Here is a 25,231-nt window from a genome sequence, read left to right as displayed (position 1 = left end):
CATGCGGCTGCTGCAATTAAATGTGGGAACGTGGAATACTGAGGTGACGTAATCCTGGAGCCACCTCGGGCCTCTTCAATCCTTTTACAGCCACTCCCTGCACCTTCACCTCACTCTTGCAGTTTTCTACTTTCTCCCTTTGTGAAACTTTTATGTTTTTTCCCTTCATCCGTCTTTATCATATGTGTCTTTTGCTCGCAGCAAATGCTTGAGGCAGAAGAATAAGCCCCGGCCCTAAAAAATAAGTTCTGGTGCTCAGCACCGGAAACAACAAGCACAAATTAAGCACTGCCTACAGGGCCCTTTCTTAACGGATGGAGATGCTTACAGAGGCCCGATAGTGTCACCACAGTGTTAACTGAAGACAAGTTCTAGAAGACACTGATAGACACTGACTATGTAAGGCTCTTCTTTTATAGAAGTGTGCACATATCAGCTTGTTGTCCGCTGACAACCACATTGTACAGGTTTTCCACAATCTATTTTACACTTGGATATAGATATTAAAATGTAGTCGTGTGCTTCCATGCAAGACAAAATTATTATTTTTTTGCAAATAACATTTTCAGTAAGATCTACTGAATCTGCATAATTTTCGTGCTTAAGAAACCCACAAGTTGTTAGCATTGAGGTCCCTTTAGTGTCAGCGTGTAAAAGGGGAGTATATGGTTGAGCATTGAGTTTTATGGAACTAATCTCATGGTTGTTTCCAAAGGATGCAAGTAATTCGCCAAGGCTAAGACGCTTCATGCGGTAGGCCTGTGACCATTTCCTGCGAGTGCATTGCATACATGCCAATGGACCAGATTCAGGCAGGAGTAAAACCAAAAACTGGCTTTATTGTGGGTGTCTCCCGACTGAAATTCCCTCTGCTTAAATAGAAGTCAATGGGGGAAATACATTCTCCCGATCATTTCTTTTAAATCACCCACTTTCCTCTTCTAGAATGTTGGCATGTATGGGATTGGGTGTGGCTAATCCTGATGTTGAGCGATGACTGACCTAACATTGCTGCCCTGGAATATCATAAAGGCTTGATTGTGTATTCAAAACTAGGACGGTGAAGGTTTATGATGAAAGACTGAATATTAAGATGAGGGGTGTGCAAAATGCAGGTAATTTCCTTCTGGATAATTACCAAAGCATTCAGCAAAATTAAGCAAAATTATGCTAAATGCCATGTTGTCATTTGCACTAAACTTTAGTACGAAATGCATCCTTGCGTGTTTTTTTAAATGGGAAGACCCACTGTGCATTAAAAAAAGAGTGAAAAACAAACGTCTCACAAACAGGAGCCACTCGCATTGTGGCTGTTTGTGTTTTTAAAATGCTCTTGCGATAGGATTTTTACCAGAATGAGCTTCAATTAACCCATGTGGTGTAATAGCATAATTTCACAAATTTTTGCTCAAATTCATAACCAGAAATGGCGGTAATTACAGAAATCACACCAGAGTAATTGAAGTTTACCCAGGCCCAGTTAAGGTACTCATTTTGTAAGGGGTGCATCTGGAAGGGGGTAAACTCCTTCCGCCCACCTGGCTCTACAGCTGTCATTGACACATCTCGAGTGGCTCGCGCTGCCCCAGGGCAGTAACCCTCTCCATCCATTTGTCTTTTCCCTTTGAAGGCCACGAGGGCATCAGGGAACTTTGCAGGTCATGAGGTGCGGTTGATCGATTCCCGTGACCCCAGATGCTGACAATCAGTTCCTAATCGGAGACTGAGTAGAGGTTGCAGGGAGTTGCAGATCCCATTGTCCACCGATCAGATCTTTCCTCTCACTGCAGTCTGTTGAGGAACTCTCTACTTCCAGAGTAGATTACTTCATGCTGTTTACAGGGGCGTGAGACTGGGTCATTAGTTTTATCCAAAGTCGTTTTTTATAGCCTTCACAAGGGTTAATAGGAAAAAAATCTTACACCCCTCCTAAAATAAAGAAAGAAATTGAAGGCTCGTGTCTTCAAATATCACTGATAGCTCACACATTATAAAAGATCATACTCGCCGGGCCTCGGCCATGTTCGTTGCTCCTTTGCGCCCTAGCTGGTTTTGTGGGTGCATAAGCGATGCCTAATTTGAGCCGGTGGTTACCGGTGCGGGGCACCGGCACTTATTTTTGAGGGCCAGCACTTTTTTTTGCCTCAAGCATTTACTGCGAACAAAAGACTCATATGGGAAAGACGGAAGAAGAAAAAAACAAAAAAGCTTCATAAAGGGAGAAAGCAGAAAGCTGCAAGAGTGAGCAGAAGGGGCAGGGAGTGGCTTTAAATGGATTAAAGGCACCCGAGATGGCTTCAGGATTACCTGCCTCAGTATTCCGTGCTCGCACATTTAAGTGCAGCAGCCGCGTGTTTCAGAACAGAGCTCTGGCCAGGGACACGTTTTTATTCACAAATGAAGCAGTGTGCATAAGTAATCTCACATACATGTACACGCATTTCTACACATTAGCACCACTTTCCAAGGTATTTCACTTTGCTCCATGTAGGTGAAATTTGCCACAATTTGTGTCTCACACATCCTAATTTAACACTAACACAATGGTTCTGCATAAGATATACTTTTCAGAAAAGAGTGTTGTATTCCCGAACACTGCTGATGCTAATAGAAAAAGTCTCCATAAGGTGAATCTGCACTGAAACGTTCTGCATACATGTGGAAGATGTATATTCCTATTTACAGAAAAAAAACTTACTATGGGTGAATGCAAAGCTAAACCAGGAACCTAAACAAAAGGTAAAACTCAGGAACATACCAAAGTCTGCCTCTGTGAAACGTTGCAGAGCCCAGGTTGCTCTACGCGGCCAGCTTGCAGCTGATATTCCCTGTTCTTTCACACACGGTCAGCAGGGACATACACCTGTCTCCAGTTCAGGTCGCATCGATAGAGTAAACGTCGGTGACCTGCGCTGTATAGTCCTTAACAGACCTTCCCTTGCCCACATGGGATGTGCCAGGTAGAGTCCAAAGGAAGTGATTGGAAATCTGCCAGGAGGTGCCCGCGGGCTCTGTTAACGCGCGTTCACGCACTGAGCCTCTGTGTGGAGCAAAACCGAGGACGGTATAAAAACAATAGTTGTTAAAAAGCAACTTCTGTGACTGGACCTTGACATTTTCAGTTCCAATAATTTATAATACTATGCGTCACGTTGCCCCCTTTCCAAGCACTGTAACTATCAAATGGTACTACATCACTCAATTGTTTTTGGACTATTTTAATTTTTTTTCTAGAACCATTCCCAACAATATTAAGGACAACGGATCGGGATACAGTTCAACAGCAGTACCAGTAAATTACATATGTGCAGTAGGGCAGCGTCAAATGATGTACCAACAGATCTGCAGCAGTAAAACATTCTTAATGGAGCTGCAAAACAATTCCCAAGTCTAGATGCAAACATCACCCAGGCTCTAGTTGGAGCTGGGATTTGATTACAAATATACTCAATTTAATGGTACTCCATTCATCAACCTCAGAAGGATGGAAGGCTGAGTTGGCCCTGCAAGATTCAAACCTTTGACCTTGAAAGCACCTCAGATATCAAGGCCATCGCACAGAAGCATCCTGCAGGATTACTGCTTATTGTGGCTGGGACCAGCCCTCCGGACACCCTCCTATCTCATGAGCAAGGCCTGAGTGCAGAGGGAAGGGCTCCGAATGGCTCTTGTCTGCAGTCCAAGCATGGAGAATCTGGAGAAGGGTGACCAGACGTCCCGGATTACCCCGAACTGTCCCGGTTTTTAAAGGACTGTCCCGACGCTTCTCTTAATTTTTAATAAATGTCCCAGTTTTTGGGACAAAGGTCAGATTATTAAATAAATGTCCCGTTTTTTGGGACAAAGTATGAAATAAATTATTTATGAAATAATTAAAGTATTTTATCTGTACTCTCAGGTAACACAGCTCCCTGTCTGCTCGCAGCAGAGAGACAGAGTGGGGAACAGAGAGAGGTGGGTGGGGTGGTTTGGGGGTGCAGGGTGTGAGGTGAATCCATAGTTAATTTTATATATGTAGTTTTGTAAATGTGTGTGTGTGTGTATACACATACATACACACACACACACGCACTTACAGGCACACATTCACATAGCTACGCAAAAAACTGGACAGGCCAGGTATAAAAGTGAGATTAATTTCTTTAGTCCTTCTTTTATGTCTGACCTGTCCCAGTTCTTGCTCCTCAAACTCTGGTCACCCTAATCTGGAGCATTAGGGCGAAAGGGTTGCTTCTTCTGTGACCCATCTACAGCAGGCCCCCGTCCATGTCTCTCCTTCGGCCTCTGCCTGACCATGTCTCTCCTCTGCCTCTCTTCCTATCACCACAGTCTCTATTCCCATTACTCACTCCTTACCCCAGCTCCTGCACGACCAAGTCTTACGCTAGTTCTTCCTTTAGAAATTACTGTGAAATGTTTCTGCGTTCTTTTCCCAAGTATTGTCCCCTTCTTCCTTAAACTTTACAAATTTCCCTCTTTTAATCTTTGACTTTCTCAGACTTTACTCTTTTCCCCTCCCCAAAACCTGCTATCAATGCTTACACTTTACTCCACAGTGAGACTCCTACCACATCCCGAATCCTTCCCCCGTTTTCCTCTTCTGATCCCCGCTCCTGTGATCTGTACCCCACTTCTTTGCAGTGTTCACCCTCCCTTTCTACACCCCATTCCTCTTCTGGACCCACTCCCTTTGCTCTTCCAATGTTTACCTATTCAGTCCTCTTGCTCTCTCAATCTTAACTTTGTGGAGTGGCCTCTCTCATTTCCTTCGGCTCCCTCACTCCCTCTCACATTCCTTCCCATGGCAACACCCCTCACTCTCCCACCTTCACCCCATTCCTCTTCTGCGTCCACTCCTGCTGCTCTCTTTCATTCCCCTATACCCACCCTTCTAGCTCAACCATTACCCTGTTTCTTCCCCCGTGTCTACTCAACCAACTCTCGCAGTCTGTATCCAGACTCCTCCCCCTGTGCCCACGCCTTGCCTTCTCACAATCTCCCTCTCCATACTCCATTCCAGTAGCTTCCAAGTTTCCCAGGTACATGCATGACTGGAAGCAGTGCTTTAAATGGGCCGGTACTCTCCGGTACTGAGTACCGGCACTTTTTTATTTTGAGAGGGAGAGTACCGGCACATCTCAAGAAAAACGTAATACTTTTAATTGGAGAGTACCGGCACTTCTCAGAAACAAGCAGGTACTCTGGTACAGAGTACCTGCACTTCTATTTTTCCATTTAAAGCACTGACTGGAAGGTGTGATATCCGTGAGGATGGGCTCTCGCTCTGGGTATTTGTATTCAGGGATAGCATCATTGATGACGGGTCCACCATGTTGCTATGGCGTGGCCGAGCTAACACCAAGCTTCTTCTTTCCCTGCGTGGAAGAGGGAGCAGGTTCCAAGGTGAAAAGTCCTTCGACAAGGTGGAGAGCTGTAAATGAAGCATCCTGGCCTCAGAGGCTGTGTGAGGACACTCAGCCCTCAATGACTGGGTACTTAGTTCTGAACATATAAGTAGGCCTGGGCAAAATTTAAATTATGCCAGTGTAATTTCAGGAATTGTGTTTTATGTCTGTTCTGCATAATTCCAGAAATTATGCCATACACCAATTTGGGAATTTACGTGCCATTCACAGGAATTTTTTTTTACCATGAATGGCTGAGAACAGAATGCACGTAACAACGGAATGCACGGAACGACAGAATGTACGTAACAACGGAATGCACGGAACGACAGAATGCACGTAACAACAGAATGCATGGAACGACGGAATGCACGTAACAACAGAATGCATGGAACGACGGAATGCATGGAATGACAGAATGCATGGAACGACGAAATACATGGAATGACAGGATGCGTGGAACGACGGAATTCATGGAACAAAGGAATGCATGGAATGACAGAATGCATGGAACAACAGAACACAAGCAAATGTTATTCGTGGTGTTCACTGTACAGCTCACAAGCTAGGTTTGTGTTAAATAAATAGCAATACACGTATATATTAAATTCTAAGGTAGATGGCCTTGGCGTTTGCGGTAATGTAATAATCATTTCAATATACAAGTGATCCTGCTTGGCAGTCGACCACGCCCAATTTTTTTCCTTAAAAGTCTGGGACTTGTAGTCTTTAAGCATAATACAGTTTTAAACCAATGACAGTAGACCTAGTGGTCCCTTGGGGATTTGTCATATCTCTTACCACATTCAGACTTTTTATCGAGCCTTTTGGAGTCTTACTAGGAGAATCCGAGATCTTCTATCATCAATATGCAGAAGGCATCCAACTATATTTAAAGGGCTCCTCCTCGAATGACATCCTGCACCTTCTAAACACAGTTCAAGGCTGGATGACTTCACATCATTTAAAACTAGACCCTTCCAAAACTGAATCCCTCTTCATTTCTCCATCAAAAGCACCAATGGAGTATAATCCTGGATGGATACACTCAACCATTCTGTCATCATAGTCCCTTCTGGCCAGGCCTCTTATCGATATCCTCTCTGTCTCCACTCTGCCCTCCGACCCTTCCTCCATTGGTGCCCACGCCTATTCTCTTCCTGTTGCCTCAGTGTGTCCGAAGGGGCTGACATCAGACATGTCAGTGTTATTGAAAATGCTATAAATAAATAAATAAATAAATCAATGTAAGTAAAATAATCAAGCAATGGTAGAGGAAATAGGGAAATAAAATGCGACCATCACAGTAGTTAAAACAGGTACTATAATATAGTGGTTAGCGGCAGTATGCAGTCTGGTGTCTGCGGCCAGCTGTGCTCAGTGCACTACAAGAATGATAGCCAAACTGAGAAAACGCATTATAAAAAAATATCTGCATTGTAAAATAATCAGTATCGATCTTTCTAAATAGTTTGTGTCAAGAAACAGCCTCGGGCCCTGTTTAACACAGAGATTATTGACTTCACATGGATCAGAAGCACAAAAGATTAGACTGTTGAAGGCCTTGAGGGGGAACCTGAGTGACTTACGTGCAAAAGAATCAGTCTTAACTGACATGGGGTGGCAGCGACCGCCAAGCAGGATCGTTTGTCGATTGCAACAATTATTACATCGCGGCATGCGCCAAAGCCATCTACCTTAGAATTTAATGTAGCCATGTATTACTTTTGCTATAGCACAAACCTAGCTTGAGAGTTATACACTGAACACCCCAAATAGTCGCTTGCATTCTGTTGTTCCGTGCATTCTGTCATTCCCATGCATTCTGTTGTTCCGTGCGTTCTGTCGTTCCATGCATTCTGTTGTTCCGTGCGTTCTGTCATTCACATGCATTCTGTTCTTCCATGCGTTCTGTCGTTCCATGCATTCTGTTGTTCCGTGCATTCTGTCATTCCCATGCATTCTGTTGTTCCGTGCATTCTGTCATTCCCATGCATTCTGTTGTTCCGTGCGTTCTGTCGTTCCATGCATTCTGTTGTTCCGTGCGTTCTGTCGTTCCATGCATTCTGTTCTTCCATGCGTTCTGTCATTCACATGCATTCTGTTGTTCCGTGCGTTCTGTCATTCACATGCATTCTGTTGTTCCGTGCGTTCTGTCATTCACATGCATTCTGTTCTTCCATGCGTTCTGTCGTTCCATGCATTCTGTTGTTCCGTGCGTTCTGTCATTCACATGCATTCTGTTCTTCCATGCGTTCTGTCGTTCCATGCATTCTGTTGTTCCGTGCGTTCTGTCATTCACATGCATTCTGTTCTTCCATGCGTTCTGTCATTCCCATGCATTCTGTTGTTCCGTGCGTTCTGTCGTTCCATGCATTCTGTCTTTCTGTGCATTCTTTTGTTTCATGCATTATTTTGTTCTGTGCATTCTTTTGTTCCATGCATTCTGTTGTTCCCATGCATTCTGTTGTTCCGTTCTGTCGTTCCATGCATTGTTGTTCCGTGCATTCTGTTCTGTGCATTCAATTGTTCCCATGCATTCTGTTGTTCAGTGAATTCTGTTGTTCCGTGCATTCAATTGTTCCCATGCATTCTGTTGTTCTATGCATTTATTTGTTCTGTGCATTCTTTTGTTCTGTGCATTCTGTTGTTCAGTGTATTCTGTTGTTCAGTGCATTCTGTTGTTCCCATGCATTCTGTTGTCCCATGTATTCTGTTGTTCCCATGCATTCACAGTACATTTTTACCAGGAATAGCACGTAAATGCCCAAATTGGGGCATGGCATACATTTCGGAATTATGCAGAACAGGCATAAAACAAACTTTTGCCCAGGCCTACTCAGATATTCAGATCCGAGTACTCAGTCATCAAGAGCTCAGTGTTCTGACACAGCCTCTGAGGCCAGGATCCTTCATTTACAGCTGTCCACCTTGTCAGAGGACTTTTTACCCTGAAATTGACCCCTCATCTACCCTGGGAAGGAAGACCCTTTGGTGTTAGGTCTGCCATGTCATATTAACATGGTGGACCTGTCATTGATTATGCTACACCTGAATATAGATACTCAGAGCGAGAGTCCATCCTCACGGATGTCATAACCAATCTCCTCTATCCCTGGCCTTTCTCTTCTCCCAACGTTTGTGGGACATCGAAGGACTTTTTTCTAGATCACCCGTGGTTTACCTTGTGCATCAGGACAGGAAGGATGCTGCAGCAATGGGCCATTCTTTATAAGGCTGGCTTTGTCACCCCTTTCCACTGACATCAAGTCTGGCAATAGGGAGTTTCTAATGGTGGAGTCAGTGTTCTAGCCATCCAAGCTCCACATCCGTCTAGTCTCCCGGGAGTGCCTATACTTCTCTGCTTCCCCTGAAATTCTCAGGAAAGGCATAGAAAGACCAAAATATATTGAGGGAGAGAATGATTTAATGGTTCCCCTATACTCAAATGTCAAAGTCATGATGGAAGCTTTGGCCTTACCGGAACACCTCACAGACCACGAATTGGGGGTCATAACAATTAGTCTACTCCACAGGTAGGAACTTTACTGGCCCCACAACAACAAGACAGCAGTAGCTAGTCCCTCTCACAACCTTGAGCAAGGCCAAGTCCTTGGCCTTGTACACAGAGGCCAAGGTGATGCAGGAACATTAGAAAGTCTTTACAAAGGTTTACAAAGCGGTTCTAGCTGCAGTATGTTCCGCCTTGCGTGACTTTGTAAAGAAATGTAATGCAACGCAGGGCTAGTGATAAGCGTTCTATGGATAGAGCATGGCTTTACCATGCATCTACTGATCACATTCTTGCAATACCAGATGAACCAAAGGTGGTAAACCTATGATTGCGCCAACATGATGTGCTGACCACATAGAGGTGTAAATATTATTAATTCTCCTCGTGATTTCCTCTTTCCATGTTTGCTGTATTCTGCAGCACATGTAGAAAGGGGAAACTGGCACTAAGGATTATTTCTGTGCAGGAAGCTATCTCTGCACAAAAACAGATATGCTTGCAATGCAGGCCCCCTCGCAGCGTGGGTGAAGCGTGCCCGCGTTGGTGCTAAGCAGCACACAAAGTGCCAGTGCTAGGAGAGAGGGGAAGTGTGCCATATCTTAGTAGAGTTTGTGCATTTCTGCTTTCTCCTTTTCACACAACACAATGCAGCAACTCAGCAAATGTGCACCCCAGGATCCTTGCACAACATTCCAGCGCAGAAAACTAGAACAACGTTTTAAGCACTAGAACACTGATACTCAAAGTACGGCCCGGGGGCCGCATGCGGCCGTCCCGACCTTTACATGCGGCCCCTGGTCATTAGCAGCAGTGGGCTACTATTTACCCAACTCAGCACCAGCATACAAAGATGTCACATAAACAGGCAATCATTTATTTAAAGATTAACGAAGTAAAAGAAAGGAACACCTTCATTTTAAAGACATCTTGCAGCAAAAATCACTTAAAAATTCAAAAAGCAGAACCGTTTCACCTTAGTACATTGGATTATATATGTACATTCAGAAGTATTTCTTTTTTAAAGTGATATTTTAAAAAATGGATTTAGGAGCAATCGCCCCCCACAATGAGACCAGTGAACTAAGACGCAACCCAGTTGTTACCTGCACTCTTTGGGTGGCCTGGGTTCTTATTATACATGAACACCATTTGAGTTTATTAAACCAAACACAGGACAACGTTTTGTATGGTGCACATCCTGACGTCGTGTATTTTAAGGCACTCTTATATGTGAAAATGAAGAAAAAGGAGTGCTATAGAAATAAAACAATTGACTAGAATCACACAATATGGTTAAGTGGGGAAGCTGGGATTAATCCTAGGTTTTCTTATTACACATTGTGCAGTTCAGCCACTAAATGTTTATGCTTTGCTTCCCCTACACCCTCCTTACCGACAACCCCCCTCTTCCTCCCACGCCACCCCCCAAGCCCCTCACTGCTGGCGTTAATGCGGCCCTCACTCACATCGTAGACCAAAGATTTTGGCCCCTGGGAAAATGTTTGTGAGTACCCATGCACTAGAACTTAGGACCTACCACAATTCCATCTTGCCCGCACTCTAAATGGGGGAGAGGGAAAGCGAGAAGAGGGTGGGTGGGGTGTCAGATGTGTTTTGGAGGATGTCCCGTTACCACCCTCATCTGTGACCCTTTACTCCCACCTGCACTAACAGCGGTCCCAATTCAAGGGATGTAATAATGCAAAGCTTGGTGCAACACACAACTGCGGTTGGCTTTTCATTGGTGAGGACAAGCAACAGCCCTTATCCAAGGCATCATTAGTAGCGAATCATCAGCCTTCGTGGCAGTGTCCTTGGGCAGCGGTGGAAGGACTCGAGAACATGGTAAAAATATTGTGCATCATCCTCCACATCGCTCATTTATTGGAGGGCCATTGCATTATTCTACCAATAATCGATAGGCAGCTCCTCTCTCACCAGAGGACGCCTGTGTGCAAACAGACCCCATCTCTGATGGACACAACAATGGAAGAACAATAGGAACCCTTCGGTTCTCATTTCTAGTATCGCCTCCGTGTTCTGTCAATTTACATAATTTTCTCTCTTCTCTTTCTTCCCCATTTCTTTCCTCGCTCATGTTCACACTCGTTTTCCTGTCTTCTTAAATGTTCTTCTCATCGTCTTGTTTTCTCCCATTTCATCTATTTTACATTTTTCCTTTTGGTATTCTTATTTTTTGGTATTTTTATTTTCTGTGTTTTTTTTTTCTTTTTTCTGTGTTTCTCATTTTATATTTTTCTCTTTGTGCTTCTGTTTTCGTTCTTCCGGTCCATTCTTTTTTCTTTTGTTCACATTTTATGCCTTCTTTTTTAATTTTTCTCCTTTTACTTTCTTTCTTCACATTTCCGTATTCTTTGTTCTTTTCATTCGCATTTTCTGCTGTGCTTTACTTTCTCTCTGTCTGTTTATTTCTCTCTTCTGCCCATCCACTCTGTCTCCATCACTCTTCGACTTTCTTGCCTTGAACCCCTCTATCCTTTTCACCCACGACCATCCATGGCACCCCAGGTGAAGGTGGACAACCAGTACGACTTCCAGGACATTGCCAGTGTGGTGGCTCTGACCAAGACCTATGCCACCTCTGAGCCATTCATTGATGCCAAATACGACGTCCGCATTCAGAAGATTGGCAGCAACTACAAAGCTTACATGTGAGTGTCCTTTTAACTATGTCTCCTCGGGGGGGTGTCTGTTTTTATGAGAATGGGTATTCGCATAACCGGTCATGGTGGGGGTAGGAGTGATATATTTAGGTCCATATTTAGACTTTTTTTGTGCCGCATTTGCTCCACTTTTTAACGCAAAAGCGGCGCAAACTTACAAAATGCAATTGTGGCCTATATTTATACTTTTTTTAATGCTGCATTTGCGCCACTTTTTTGACGCAAAAACATCACAAACTTACAAAATGCAATTGTATTTTGTAAGTTTGCGCCGCTTTTGCATCAAAAAATTTCGCAAATGTGGCGCTAAAAAAGTATAAATATGGGCCTTAGTGTTTTTTTACTTGTGGCCCAGTCCCCTGGGTTGTGGCTGTATGCTATTAATTCTAGAAAGTGCACTGAGTTCTAGAACATTTGGCGAAGGTAAAATGAGAAACTCTGGACAATGTTCTGATTGCCTGAGGAGCATTTATGGAGGAAGGGTCATTCTGCTGTGTGACAATGATTTCCGTTACACTTGGTAAATTACTCATGGTTTCCCAGCTGCAAAGATATCACCCCAGCAGCGCAGAGCAGAGAAGTCGGACAGGTGCCACCTGACCCGTCTCAGCTCTGTCATATCTGGCTAGTGCCCATTTCACAGTGAACTATCAGTCCTGCCAAAGACTCAGCAGTTTGTTGGTGGGTGCCCTCACCCTGCACCCCCAGAGCAGTGCACTTACTTAGAGGGATTTTACAGTAATGCCCTTTACTATCTGCCAACAGAATATATGTAATAAAATTGTAATAAAAAATCCAATTATATTGGCAATAGTGTACATCAAGAAAGCATACAGAATAAAGAAGCTTAGCATGCCAGCATATTTTTTTTTTATATGATCTTGCTCTAATTGCTAGAACGCAGCCTAAGCTGACTCCGCGCTTAGACTGTGCCTGGCTTAGACTTTTAAAGGTACCAAATGCCTTTGAAGATGGGGCTGGACTGTACATCTGCAGTGAGACTCATTGCTTGCAGTGAGACTCATTGCTTGCAACTCCACCCCAAGATGACCAAGGACACTCCATCAAATCGAGGGTTTTAAGATGGAAAATCTAAAGGAAATGTCCCTAATGTGATGGACGTGGAGGAGACAGTTTGACTTTTTTTGCCAGACTCTAGGTTATTGTACCTGGCGGAGCCAGACAGATAAAGTCGCCAGGGCACACGGCATTCGAAGGCTCTCTCTAACTAAAGTGGGCCTTTTGATGTCATGTTTCCTGGAGGTTTTGTCACTGAAAGGGTTTTAGCAATGGTGGACCTAGTTTTGGGTCTGCTGTTGGGAAACTCTGCACCCTGGCCTCTAAATGAGATAGTGGACGTGAGAGGTGGACGAATGGGAGGGACACCACTAGTCTATAAATGAGGAGCTAATCTCTAAATTAAATGTTTATTTAATGATGACTCCAAATCTCCACCGCCCCTACACTTGAAGTGCCTGCGTGTTAACATATCGCAGGTGGATGTCAAGACATAAGTTTGTTCACAAATCAACATCAGTTCGGAGTTGTTTTCAGCAGTTCCCTTCTGTACATTTGTTCCATAATTCTCAATCCTTTATGAACTTTGACAAAATGTGTTACGCTTACCTCCTTTGGCTCCCGGTATACCCATTGTTAGTGCTGGGAAGAAAGACCTGGCATGGCAAGGACAGCTGTGCTGTGGTGTCTCTATTGGACTTCTGCTGAACTGTGTTTGTGCCTCAGTAGAGATGGCCACAGGAGAGTCCACTCAGCTTGCATCTTCTTCTCCATCATTGCACCAGCAAAATACAAGTCCCTGCAGGCAAGCGCAGAATATCCAAAGCATTCCCCAACCAGTGGTAGAAGATGACTAACGCTTACGGAGTCTTTCATTCACAAACGTGGGTCCCTCTTGCTGACTGATGCAAGCTCCTATTATATAAGGAACTGATTCATCACTCTATCATTTAGAAATTAAAGTTTAAAAATTGACTGTATTGTAACTCTCTATCTGGTTCCTTGTTTCACAGCGACAACTGGTTCGTCCATTGTGTGTTCCCTCAACAGCTGGCGTTGATTAGCTGTTGAGTAGACGATGTTGCAAGCATTTTTTACCTCAACTGATCCAGTGCTTAATGTGTAATTAAAAAGGTGCCGGTGCTCAAAGCCCTCCTCTTAAACGCATGGCTGCTGCAATTAAATCTGCGAGCGCGGAATACTAAAGCGGCGTAATCTTGACGGCATCTCAGGCCTCTTTAATCCATATGAAGCCACTGCCTTCCCCTTCATCTAACTCTTGCAGCTTTCTACTTTCTCCCTTTGTGACGCTTTTTTGTTTTTCCCTTCCTCTATCTGTCCCGTATGTGTATTTTGCTCGCAGCAAATGCTTGAGGCAGAAGAATAAGCCCCAGCCCTCAAAAATAAGTGCCGGTGCTCGGCACCGGAAACAACAAGCACAAATTAAGCACTGAACTGATCCCAGTAGTTGTTAACCATTTACATCCAACATGACCCTTCCATTTCCATTTGAGACCCTTCTGTTTGGACTTTGAAGAACAGTTGAAGTGGTAGCTGGTCTTCCTTTGAGGTCCTCTTTATGGCCCACCCACCACAGCTAATAGGGTACGGAGACCACATTAGCATTTTTAGCACCATAAAATCACAATTTATTCAGGGTTTGGGATTTCCAGTTACTTTTGGGTGTTGCTGTTTTAGGTGTTTAAAACATAATGGGGCCAGATATATGAAGTCCTGTAGTGGTCTCAAAGCCTGCGGCTTGCTAAATCACAGGATTTGCGACTGCTAAATAGCTTGTTACATGTTATTGAATCGCCTGAAAGATTAAGGAAATCATACGAAATTGCTATTTGGAAGAGGCATGTTCAGGGCACCCCTTCCAAGCAGCCATTCCTTATGGCCTGCATTACGGTCGCAACACAGCAACAGTTTCCCGCCTCCTCGAAGGAGAAGGTAAGCCATTCACACACAGGAAGGGGCTTCCAGGGGGCATCTTCCCCTTTGAAACTGTAAAAAACATATGGGCCAGATTTATGAAAAGTGGCGCTGCACTGGGATCAGCGCCACTATTCTTGCGCCCCCTAATGCCACCATGTGTGCGCATATTAAAAATACGGCACACCATACCGGTAGGGTTACTAGCGTCATAATGTTTTACGCTAGTCTGGCGCTTTGCAGGATTAGCATAAAAAATGTTGATGCTAATCCTGCAAAGCACCCAGAGGCCCATTGAAAACAATGGAAGCCTCCCTTTAACGCCTGCTATGAGCAGGCATTAAAAATGCTGATAAAAATGAAGTAAAGAAATCTTAGTTTTCTTTCTGCCGTTTTTTCAGTCCCCCTAGAACCAGAATGCCCCCTTCCCTACATTATGTCTGGTGCAGGCATAATGTGGTGCAAGGGGTTACAAAGTGGTGCAATGCAAGCATTGTGTCGCTTTGTAAATATGGTGCAGCGTTTTTGGCCTTCCAACACCACATTAGCATTAAAACAATTATGCTAATGTGGCGTTAAAATGGCGCTAGTCCCTCTTAAATCTGGGAGTATTTTTAAGAGTAGGCAGTGATCCAACGGACTACTGCTTACTCCTAAAAAATGAAAGTTAAACTTTTCATTTTTTTAAATTAAACACAGCCTGATTTCCTTTAAGGGAAATGAGTTGCATTTAAAAAAAAAAAAAGATTACTTTATTTAAAAGAAATCACAGACATGGTGGACTGCTGGTTGCTGTGGTGGTGCAGATTCCTAGTGGGTTGCAACTTGTGACCTACCTAATTAATATTCATGATAGGTCGATTTGCAGCCCACTAGGAATCGCTATTCTAAAATTAAAACTTTCATACATTAGTGATTGTGATTTCCAAATTGTGATTAGTTGAAAATCAAATATTGAAAATCACAATTACTAATCTTTTTACACATGGCCCTTATGTATCAATACATGTCTCCATAGACACAGAATGGGTAAAACCCTTTGATCCATCAGGCTCTTTGTGCTTCACCACATTGTAGGGATATTGGCTGCTTCCTGGGCTCAGTCCTACTGGGGGTCTCCCCTAGCAATGACGACTGATGGATAGTAATGACATCATAGAAGTGCAGGTACTCACTATCTCCTAGGAGCTGCCTGCTACTCAGTACAGCTGATAATCTCCCATTAAAAGCATTACAGTCCTTTTGAGAAATGTCAGCACTCTCCCTTTAAAATTAAAGTGCGTGTACTCAGTACGTGAGAGTACTTCCCATAAAAAACACTTCATGCAGTAGAGTACTGCTGAAGCATTCAAACGTCTTGAGACTATTGGGACAAGAGGGTGCTAAAACCTTCCAGTTTGTTTTGTTATTAACCATTGTAGTTATCTGATATTTCCTACGTATGATCGAAAAAAAACTATTTTTTAAAGCAATAGCTGTGACTGGGCATGTAGATTGTACTCCGCAAGATCACTTCTTCGTAATTTACCTACCATCCGAACTTACTACCACCTCCTGCAGTAAAACTTCCCTGCTCGACCTAACAACTATTATTCAAATCTTACTGGAGTGCAACATTTACATAAGGTCTTGGGATGAAAGTGTTAAATGGCAAAACCACTTGGATGCTGATCAGGAATCAGATCTTTTTCCCAAAGGACAAATCTCACAGTTTATTACCTCTTTCGCTGGGTTTAAATACTCAGAGACATGTTTTTAAGACTCACTTGGTCATTTATGATAAATTTTCTTTATTTTCATTTTAAAATGAAACAAATGACAGCGGTAGACCCCCCACCCGGAGGCTGGCAGGTGCTGCCATTTAGTGATAGAGCTACTTCCCACCCTAAATACCAAATTATGCAATAATAAAATAAAGTCTTGTTTGCTCATTTAGTCACTGGTTGGAGGCCTGCCACCTATCCAGGAAAGCAGGGAGCCCACCCCCGCTCTTCTGGCGTGGGAATGGCCAACGCATTATGAGAATCTGCCTGCATGGCAGATATCTCTCTGGATTCAGTGGGACTGTTCCTGCGTTGGTAGCATTGAGGGTGGAAAGGTATCCCAAGTGGGTGCCATGTTTTTGAGTCCTTCCCAGCGTATCATTTTGTTTCTCTAAAACCTTCTCCCAAAGTGGGAGTTGGTTTTAGAAGAGAAAAGCAATGCCCCTGATGAGCAGGGAGTTTCATCCCCGTGTGACAAGGCCATCGCCTGATTCACCCACCTGAAACCACCATACGTCTCACTGAGACCTGGCAGCTCTGTGGCCGATGGGCCGCCAAGCCAAATGTTGCTACTGAGGCAAGGAGTTAAGGCCAGTTAAGGCCCCGGTGGTCTAAACTTTGCAGTAGCCCGACCTGTAAATAAGGTGGGGAACAGACTGGAAGGCAGGGCATCCATCGACTTTTAAGTGCCCCCCTCAGAACCTTCCATAAAACAGATTTGAACTTCTTATAGTCTTGCTAAGTTGCTCTGCTGAGGATCCCCCCCCCCCACTGGATCAAGTATGTTCACACCTTGTTGGTATGGCATTATATGAAAATCTCATATTCTATATCTATCAGCTGACTAAGAGTTAAGGATTGATCACTTCATAGAAGCCCATTTTCACTCAGTTTTATTGATCACGTACCTCGTTATTAACTCTCATTACTTCCCACACGTTCTAATTCAGTTGAGCGCAAAAGGCAATATCTGGCTTTATTGGTTGCCCCTGGCAGCAACACATTTATGGAAAATTAATATACCTGCACTATCATCCAGTTCATCTATTTTCCTTTCCTCTTCTCAATGACTCACTGCAGAAATTACTTTGCAGCTCATAGCCAGTGTTTTCAATGCCATATGTCTCACAAGATGCAAGATTAAACCATAATGCTAGTCTCTGGCCGATAAATGAGAATCCTGCTTGGAGATGCTCCATTGGTCACAGTAGTGAGTTAAGCATTGAAAATAAAAAATCAAAGTATAGTTTGACCAAGTTGCTTTAGATTTTGGGAGCTTCTCCTCATCAGTCCCACTGTCTACACACATCCTGGAGAAGCACTCATTCTGTATCGTTAACTGAAGGCCCCAAATAACAGTTTGCCAGTACCCAATTGAAGGATTTCCCTGCATTCATTATAACCTTCATCTGACCAGGATTGACGATCCAAGCCTGGTTCATTAGAGCAATTCAACACTAGTAAAAAAAAAAATGTCTGCGATGCTATGATCTCTGTTTGTGAAAATCCTCATACGCATGGATTTCCTTTAGGTCAATTTAGCATAATATAAACAGGATAGGTCATTCATATTTTCCCTACTTGAAGACCTACTTTGTCAATACCATTTAAGAAGGACTATTACAATTGCTCCATCGATCCTGGTTTGCTTGTGTTCCAGTTCAGGGAGGACCTGGCCTGGCAGTTCAGCTTTTCCCATTGAAGCAGGGTCAAGACTGATCTGCAAATGGCTGGGTCCAATCTGAAGTGGCATGCTGTGCAAAACAATGATGGACTTGGATGTGCCCCGAGTAATTACTAGTGGCTGAGATTAATTCAAGCATACCATCTGTCACTTTTTTGTATATATCAACTCATCCACGTCTTGATTCACGGGATGGAATTTTAGTGATTAGATCCATAATTCCTTCATCAATGGCATGCCATTTCCCTTAGACCTTCAAAATCATGTTCCACCACTGTAACATTGTATAAAAGGGTATGTCTGGTTTTAATCTACGTTTGGAGATTGGTAGTTGGCATGATTTGAAGCATCAGCCCTGGTCAGACGTTGGGGCCAGTTTGTTTTGGAGCTGATGATCTGTTGACTTTTCTATAGTTTGTAAAAGATTGTTTATTGGACCATCATAATTTATTTTATCAATTTCATGGCTCATTGGGCTCACTGGTAGTGGAATTACTGATGCTGTTGCATTTGTTTGGATTTGAGGCAATGTGTAACTTTCAGTCACCTATAAGGAAATGAATAGAATTCATTATTGCCCGGTCTCTCTGCTTTTTTTTGTAATCACGCAGATTTTCAAAATATCGGTGCATCTTCTTTGACAGGTATACTTTGTTTTTGTTGACTTTATCTGTTCTCGGAATGTTTTGTGACTCTACTTCCCTTGCAGGCCCTCCTACGCAGTTACTTCTCACTTTTGATCCAGCAGTGGCGTGAGATGGTGTGCACCGTGTTCAACTTCTCAGAGCCAGTTCAGAAATTACTCTTCGCTCCTCTATTGTCAAGACAATCTATAAGGGCTATCCATCAACAAGTTGTGTTACGTATTGAATAGGTGACTTGTGGGGGTTACCTGCTGGCAAGGTGTGGGACTGTGATCTGTCACTAACCAAGCATTTACATTTGTTTTTAGTTTACTAAATCACTGTTTACCTTAAGACCTGGTGATGTGTATTACTGGAGCGCCATCTTCAGTGGTCTTCCTAACTTTAGGGCCACCCCTTCTATCTTCTGGCTTAGAAAGAACTCTGATTATCAGGATGGTGCTAATCCAGGGCAGAAACACCTGCTGCACCTTTTCCATCATAGTCTTCTGATGCTTCCTAAGGGGCATATCATGCACATGGATTCTGCTGACTTTAGGAGTGTTCAGAAAGGGCAAACCCTTCTTACCAATATCTATTTGCCACCCAACCAGTGGGATTATCTGTACATGACATTTGTCTCCACTAGCCACCTGCCTCCACTTTAGCTGCCTCCCTGGACCCCCTCAGTCCCCTCGACGCCAGATTTTCTAATCCAAATCAATCTTATCCAGCAGCAAGCACAAGAAGAGCACCCTTTCACAATTGTCATATATTATGAGCACCTGGGAAGCTCTTTGTTGCCCCAACAGTGGTTCTTCTCCCCTTTATGCCAAGCAAGTATGACTCAGGTCCTTAACACTGATCTGGGGCCTTATGTGTAGATGACTGGGTAGGAGCAACAGAGCTCTGCTCCTGTTCAGGTCTCACTCAGCTAACATAGTTCTCAAATTCCTCTTGAAACCATTTTAGGACTGTTTGGGCATTGGGTTGAGACTAGGAGGAGAGATGGTGGTGTAGTGGATCGTGTGATCCGTGATGGATATATCCAAGGAATGTGGAGACACGGTTCCCATTTGTCAATGATCTGAAAGGCATTGTAGATAAACTGTGTAGTTGCAGTCTTTACAGTCCTTGAGGTGGAAGCTGGGTTAGTACATTTATTGGAGGAGTAAATAGAGGGTTATCTTGGAGTTGTGGTAAAAGTGCCATCTGTGCTCTTTTAATTATCCTACATAATAATTGGAAGTGTGCAAATTAATGTCTTGATTTGGAGGTTGGTTTTTCAAGAAATGTAGGATTTAACTGGTCATTACCATGGATGAAAAGTTGATTGTTTCTAAGAAGGAACTGACAATCCCGATGATTGGTTTTAGAGCTTCAATGGATACCTTTTCTCTGATGGTTAAAGGTATTTTGCCGTCTTCATGGGACGTTGCATTAAGGGATTTGGTGATGTGCAATGACCATGTGCTTTAGGTTTGAAATTTGTGTAGGTCTCTGAGTAGCAAAATGGAGGTTGTAGGCATGGATATTGTTGAGTATTACATCACTTTTAATATTGTTAATTTTTTAGATGATGAACGATTTAATAGCTGAGGGGTTTTTAATTGCGTATGTGATGTGGATCATTTTTATTGATGATTTTATTTTTCAACATAATCAACCTACTGCACTTAATCTAGCTGTATAGCAGATTTGGAGTTTTCAGTCATGAGCTTTCATGGCACAGTCTCTTCAACAACTAGATTTTTATAAGTCAAGAGCCTTCTTCAATTTGTGCCACTGCATGTCTGTGGGCAATTCAAGATCTTGGATGCCAAGTAGTCAGTTCTCCCTCTTCTTCCAGCCAAAAGTATCATAGCCAGGATCCCTGTACTTTCGTAAACCTCTAAATCCATCCACTTCTCTTATATACCTTTGATACATTAGTCCATCCTCATGTATTTTTGTCAGGCAACACACATTTCTTCCTTTTGTTGTAATGCCGCACTTTGCGATCATCATGAAAGCAAAGGGTCAGATTAACTCTGGTCATGCCCAGAATGGCATCGGGTGGTCAAGGCAATCATCACTTCAGGACCCCTTATAGCTTGTGTGACACCCCCGGTCAGAATATCTGGACTTCACTGAGTTCCTATACAGTATGGACAAAGGTGTTTTCCACCCCACACCTGAAGTCCATGTCATCCATAGTCAGTTCCATCTTATACAGCCTGCTCCGATTATAATCGCCCCATATAGTATTTTAAATTGAATTAGCTGCAGGTTGGCCTGGGTAGCAACTTCTCTAGGATGCATTAGCGCTGCCTCCCAGTTCAGATCTTCCAAGGTACCGGATCATCTTCCACTTATGCCTGAGCCTGTGCACACAGTCAGGTATGTTATTCTTGATAGTTCTATGTGTTGAGAAGACCCTCCCTTTACCTAGTTCTGGCAATTGCACCCTATTTTCTAGTGGGGTAGTATCAGCAAACTATTGAGCAGGCTGCAAGTGAGTGCCCCATCTGTAGATACTTGCAGAACAGAGGGGTGGTCAGAAGCTGGATGAACACTTTAACTTCCCTCTCTCCCCTTTATCCTTCTGCATGATGATTCGAAGGAGGTCCCATCTACAGAATCCCATCAACTGCGCCACCTCCCCACTTTTCCACCCGTCCACAGTGAGGTCACCTTTGTTAACCTAACATTCCATGGCACCCCTCCATGCTTCAATCACTGCAGCCACAGCTGATGGGACCAATCACTGTTCCCTCCTACCACCCTAAGTAGTGCAAGTATGATTCATCACCCAAAGCCAACATGGCCATCTTAACCAATGGCTCCACAACTGGTGTGTATGTCCAGTCATTAACAACAGTCAGCTGGGATGTCCACTAATAATGCTGAATATTAGGCACTGCTGTGCCTTCAGTTTAGAGGGAAGCAAGGACTGAGGGTGCTTTTCGAGCCGTTAGTAGAAAGAGACTGCTTCAAAGTATTAATTCTTTCTGGACTACAGAGGAACTTGGACAGAGATATAATTTTAAAGATTGCTGCCTTTCCAATGACAGAATTTGGAGCTTGCACAAGTGTTTTACATCTTGGAAACCAGTAAACAGCACCTCCAGGTTTTGTGCAAATAAATCAGATTGCCTCCTAGTAACTTCTGCACTTCCTGTGATGCTAACTTGGATATGGAGCGATCCATTCCTGGGCTCCAAATCTGAGGAGTGAATCAACAGAAGTACGGAATTAGTCCAGGTAATCCAAATGCCAGAATAATCCCCATATCACTGGAAAATGTTCTGTAATCATACAATTGTGAGCAAAGGTTCAGCTGCACAAAGAAGACCATCACTGGTGTGCCATGATATTTCATCCTCAACCTCTGAAAAGTATTGAAATCCTCTCTCCAGTGGGTACACTCTGGCCCAGCTCATGAGGGGCTCAATGGATAATGCTAATAATATTTGGGAGAGGGGCAACACTGCCTAATTGTTCTCCCCACTTAGAAGGACAGTGAGAGGACTCCATTCATGCTCAAGAGTTCAATTCCCACAAAAAGTAAATCCCACACAATAGAATTAGACACTTTTTCAGCATCTCCAGAGAGGAATAACCAGGGGCCCTCCAGCTTCTCCACTGTCTTTAACCATTCATGTTGTTTGTGCAGGTTCAGTCTAGTCAAAAGCCAGGGCATAAAACCTGATGGGTGGTGATGGACAAGTGTTGATCACCGTGGGGATTCTGTTCACTTAAACCTTTGACATGACCTTGGCCTCAATATTTAAGAGAGAAATAGGAGTGTATGAGGAATGGAACGAACTGATGTTAGCACAGTCTCAAAATATGATGCTGATTCTGTGCTCAATGGTGTGCACGCTGTGGGTTTCTGGGGTTCAAATATCTTTTGTTTTGATTTGTTTGAGCCTGGACTGTCCTTATTGGCTGATTTCATGTAGGTGATGCACAAGGAGATTCTAAATTGATCAATGATTTTGAATGTTCACGAATTAACTTTTTCCCACACGCAGCAGAGATCCCACTGCTTCATATGTGTGTATGTGTTTCTACTATAAGTGGGTGTAACCATAGGGGAATATTTCATTAATCATGGGACTAGAAGAGAACCTTAACCATTTCACAAAGGTACCAGTATGTAGCCTGTGGCTGGTGACAATGCTGGTTATGTTGCGGAGGGACCACTGATGATCAAGAAAGTTTATCTAGCTTCTTCTGAGATGATGACGGCTGATGTGAGAATGAGGAGGGAGATGATGCCTTTTTTGGAATATAGGAGAGAGGGCGTGCTTGTGGATGGACCTGGGCCGAATGTGCTAAATGATAGAGCTGGTTTTTGATGTTTGACTTAATTTATCTGGTAACTGAAATAGCCTTCGACCTTCCAGGCTTTCACAGGGTTTTGCAGAGTGAAGACAAGAAGTAATTCTGCATATTGTCCCTAATGCGAGGCTGTTAGGCACGATGGCCTGATGGACCAATCCCTGCTTGCAAACAAGGTTTTGGAATCGTCACACCCACTAATTTGCAAACTGTACCTTCGTAGGGGGTTTGAGAATGAACTGCCCAATGAGTACTAATTTGAAGGTCGCAGTTTTCAACCTGGGCAAATGGTGAATGCAGTGATGGGAGCCTACAAAAGGAAAGCAGGCCACCGTCCTTGCATTTGCTTTCATTTCAGGTCTGACAAGACAGTGCAGCTGATCCCCAGTAAAGCATTTATCAGGAGCACGACAGATGGACGTTTTTGGCTCCATTCAGATGTTGTTCCTCTTAAGTACATTTGGTAAAGCAAAAATTGTGAACATCCGCTGGAAAAAAGTATTTGTATATCACTTTTTGCCTCCTGGAAAGCTCAAAACCGCTGGCCTGAGTTGGTTGAGGAGACAAACAAGTGATCGTCTATAGACCTGATCTCTTTATAATTTAAAGTTATGGCAAAGGCAGTAGGCCTGAAGTATTCATTATGTGCATCATTTGTTAAAGTCGATATGCATTTAAGGTTGGATATGTTATGACACTATGTTAAAGCCTGTAGACAAGTATTTGTTACAAAAAATCTCCCAAATTACCGCAGTAAGTAAGGGGTTTTTGCTGATTCCCCCTCTGACAAAGTTTTGAGTTGAAGATTCAGAAACAGATAATCCTGGCTCGGTCCTTTTGAAAGGGATTGTAATTTGTTTTGCAATATTGTATATATTTGTAATTTTATGACAGATGGTTTCCAGTTTATGAGCATTAGTAAACTTGCGTTGTTTATGGTGACAAGCCAATGATAAAGGATATAGCCTTGATTGGTTCATTGGGAAAGGTTATGTCAGGTTTCTAATCTGTTTAGTATGAAAAGTTTCAACAAAGGCACTCGGCCTGAAAGACCTGTTTTGAAATGCATATGTTAATGCAAATAGATATGTAAGGGTGGCTTGTTATTACACTGCATTAAAGGGTATATATGTGTACCTCTTTTACTTATGTCACAGATTACTTTAGCAGACAAGGGTTTTGGTGTTGATTATTACCTTTGACAAAACCCGGGCAGAGAAGATTTGCAGGATGATAATCCCTACTAGGCTTTTTAAAGAGGATCTGACCAGTTTAGTTGTCTGCCAAGCTTTTGCAATCAACAAAAATTAAACAATAAACACGTGCATATAGACATACATGGGGGTTTTGGTGCAAGGGTAGGTTCCCTTCAGTGTTAGGTCTCGAGGGCAGGCCTTTAGTTTTCCTTTTTTAGGCTCCCTTTTATTTATTTCTCAGTTATTTTTGTTTTTTAGAGCACACTACATCTTTGTTTGGTAGCCATGCGCTTTACAAATCACACATAATAATAATATTAATAATAATAATGATAATAATACCACTGTTTCCCAGACTGAGCTAGCAGGTTGCTCATTTGTCACTCATTTCACCTGCAGTGTGCCGCGTCCCCTGTGACCATTGCATCTAATGATGTAGTCTATAGGGTATCTTTGTTTTATGATTCGAAGATGGCCAACACAATGTTTCTGGAACTTTAAAACAATGATATTCTATGTTCAGTACTATTCCAAGACTATTGTCTGCTCCCTTGTCATCTTTATTTTCACCCACCACATTTACGTGGCAGCACATTTACTTTTTAATATTTGACATTTTAATTTTTCTTACATAGGTTTGCTGAGTTTGCATGTTTGTTTCATTGTGGATGGTTAAGTGGGTGGTTGCAGGAATTAATCCGTGGGTCGATGAATGAATGCTTGAGTGGAGTGACTGAGAGCATGTATGATGAGTGTATAAACTAATAAGTTACTGAACTGGCACTTTTAGTTGAAGCTAGACCTATTGGCATTGTCAGTGATGTTTTTTTAAAAGCAGTACATATCCATTAAGGGCACAGCTCCTGCTTCATGGTGTCCAAGGAAAACATTGGACACCATGCAGTAGTCACATAGACCACTGACTTCACCAAGCAGAGCTGCCTGATATGATTCCTAAAGAGGACCTCCATGCATGTGGTTGCCCTTGTTTGTTTTCCTGCCCAGAATAACCATGACTCACACTGTGGATCTGGACAGGGAAACGATATATCAGGTGGACCGCCTTAAGTGGGAGCCCTGATGC

At 43.1% G+C, this 25,231-nt stretch overlaps 1 protein-coding gene across 2 annotated transcripts in view; it reads left to right on the top strand.

The window, feature by feature from the left end:
• Positions 1 to 25,231, top strand: part of SYN1 (synapsin I) — a 391,962-nt gene that overhangs the window by 265,214 nt on the left and 101,517 nt on the right. For both annotated transcript variants that reach the window (XM_069209651.1, XM_069209650.1), the window contains exon 7: positions 11,449 to 11,591. In XM_069209651.1, the coding sequence (XP_069065752.1) occupies positions 11,449 to 11,591 (143 nt within the window). The remainder of the gene's footprint in view (positions 1 to 11,448; positions 11,592 to 25,231) is intronic.

This window comes from Pleurodeles waltl, chromosome 10 (genome assembly GCF_031143425.1).
Source record: "Pleurodeles waltl isolate 20211129_DDA chromosome 10, aPleWal1.hap1.20221129, whole genome shotgun sequence".
NCBI lineage: Eukaryota > Metazoa > Chordata > Amphibia > Caudata > Salamandridae > Pleurodeles > Pleurodeles waltl.
Note: the sequence above shows the minus strand (reverse complement) of the source record. Positions and strands in the feature narration are given on the sequence as shown.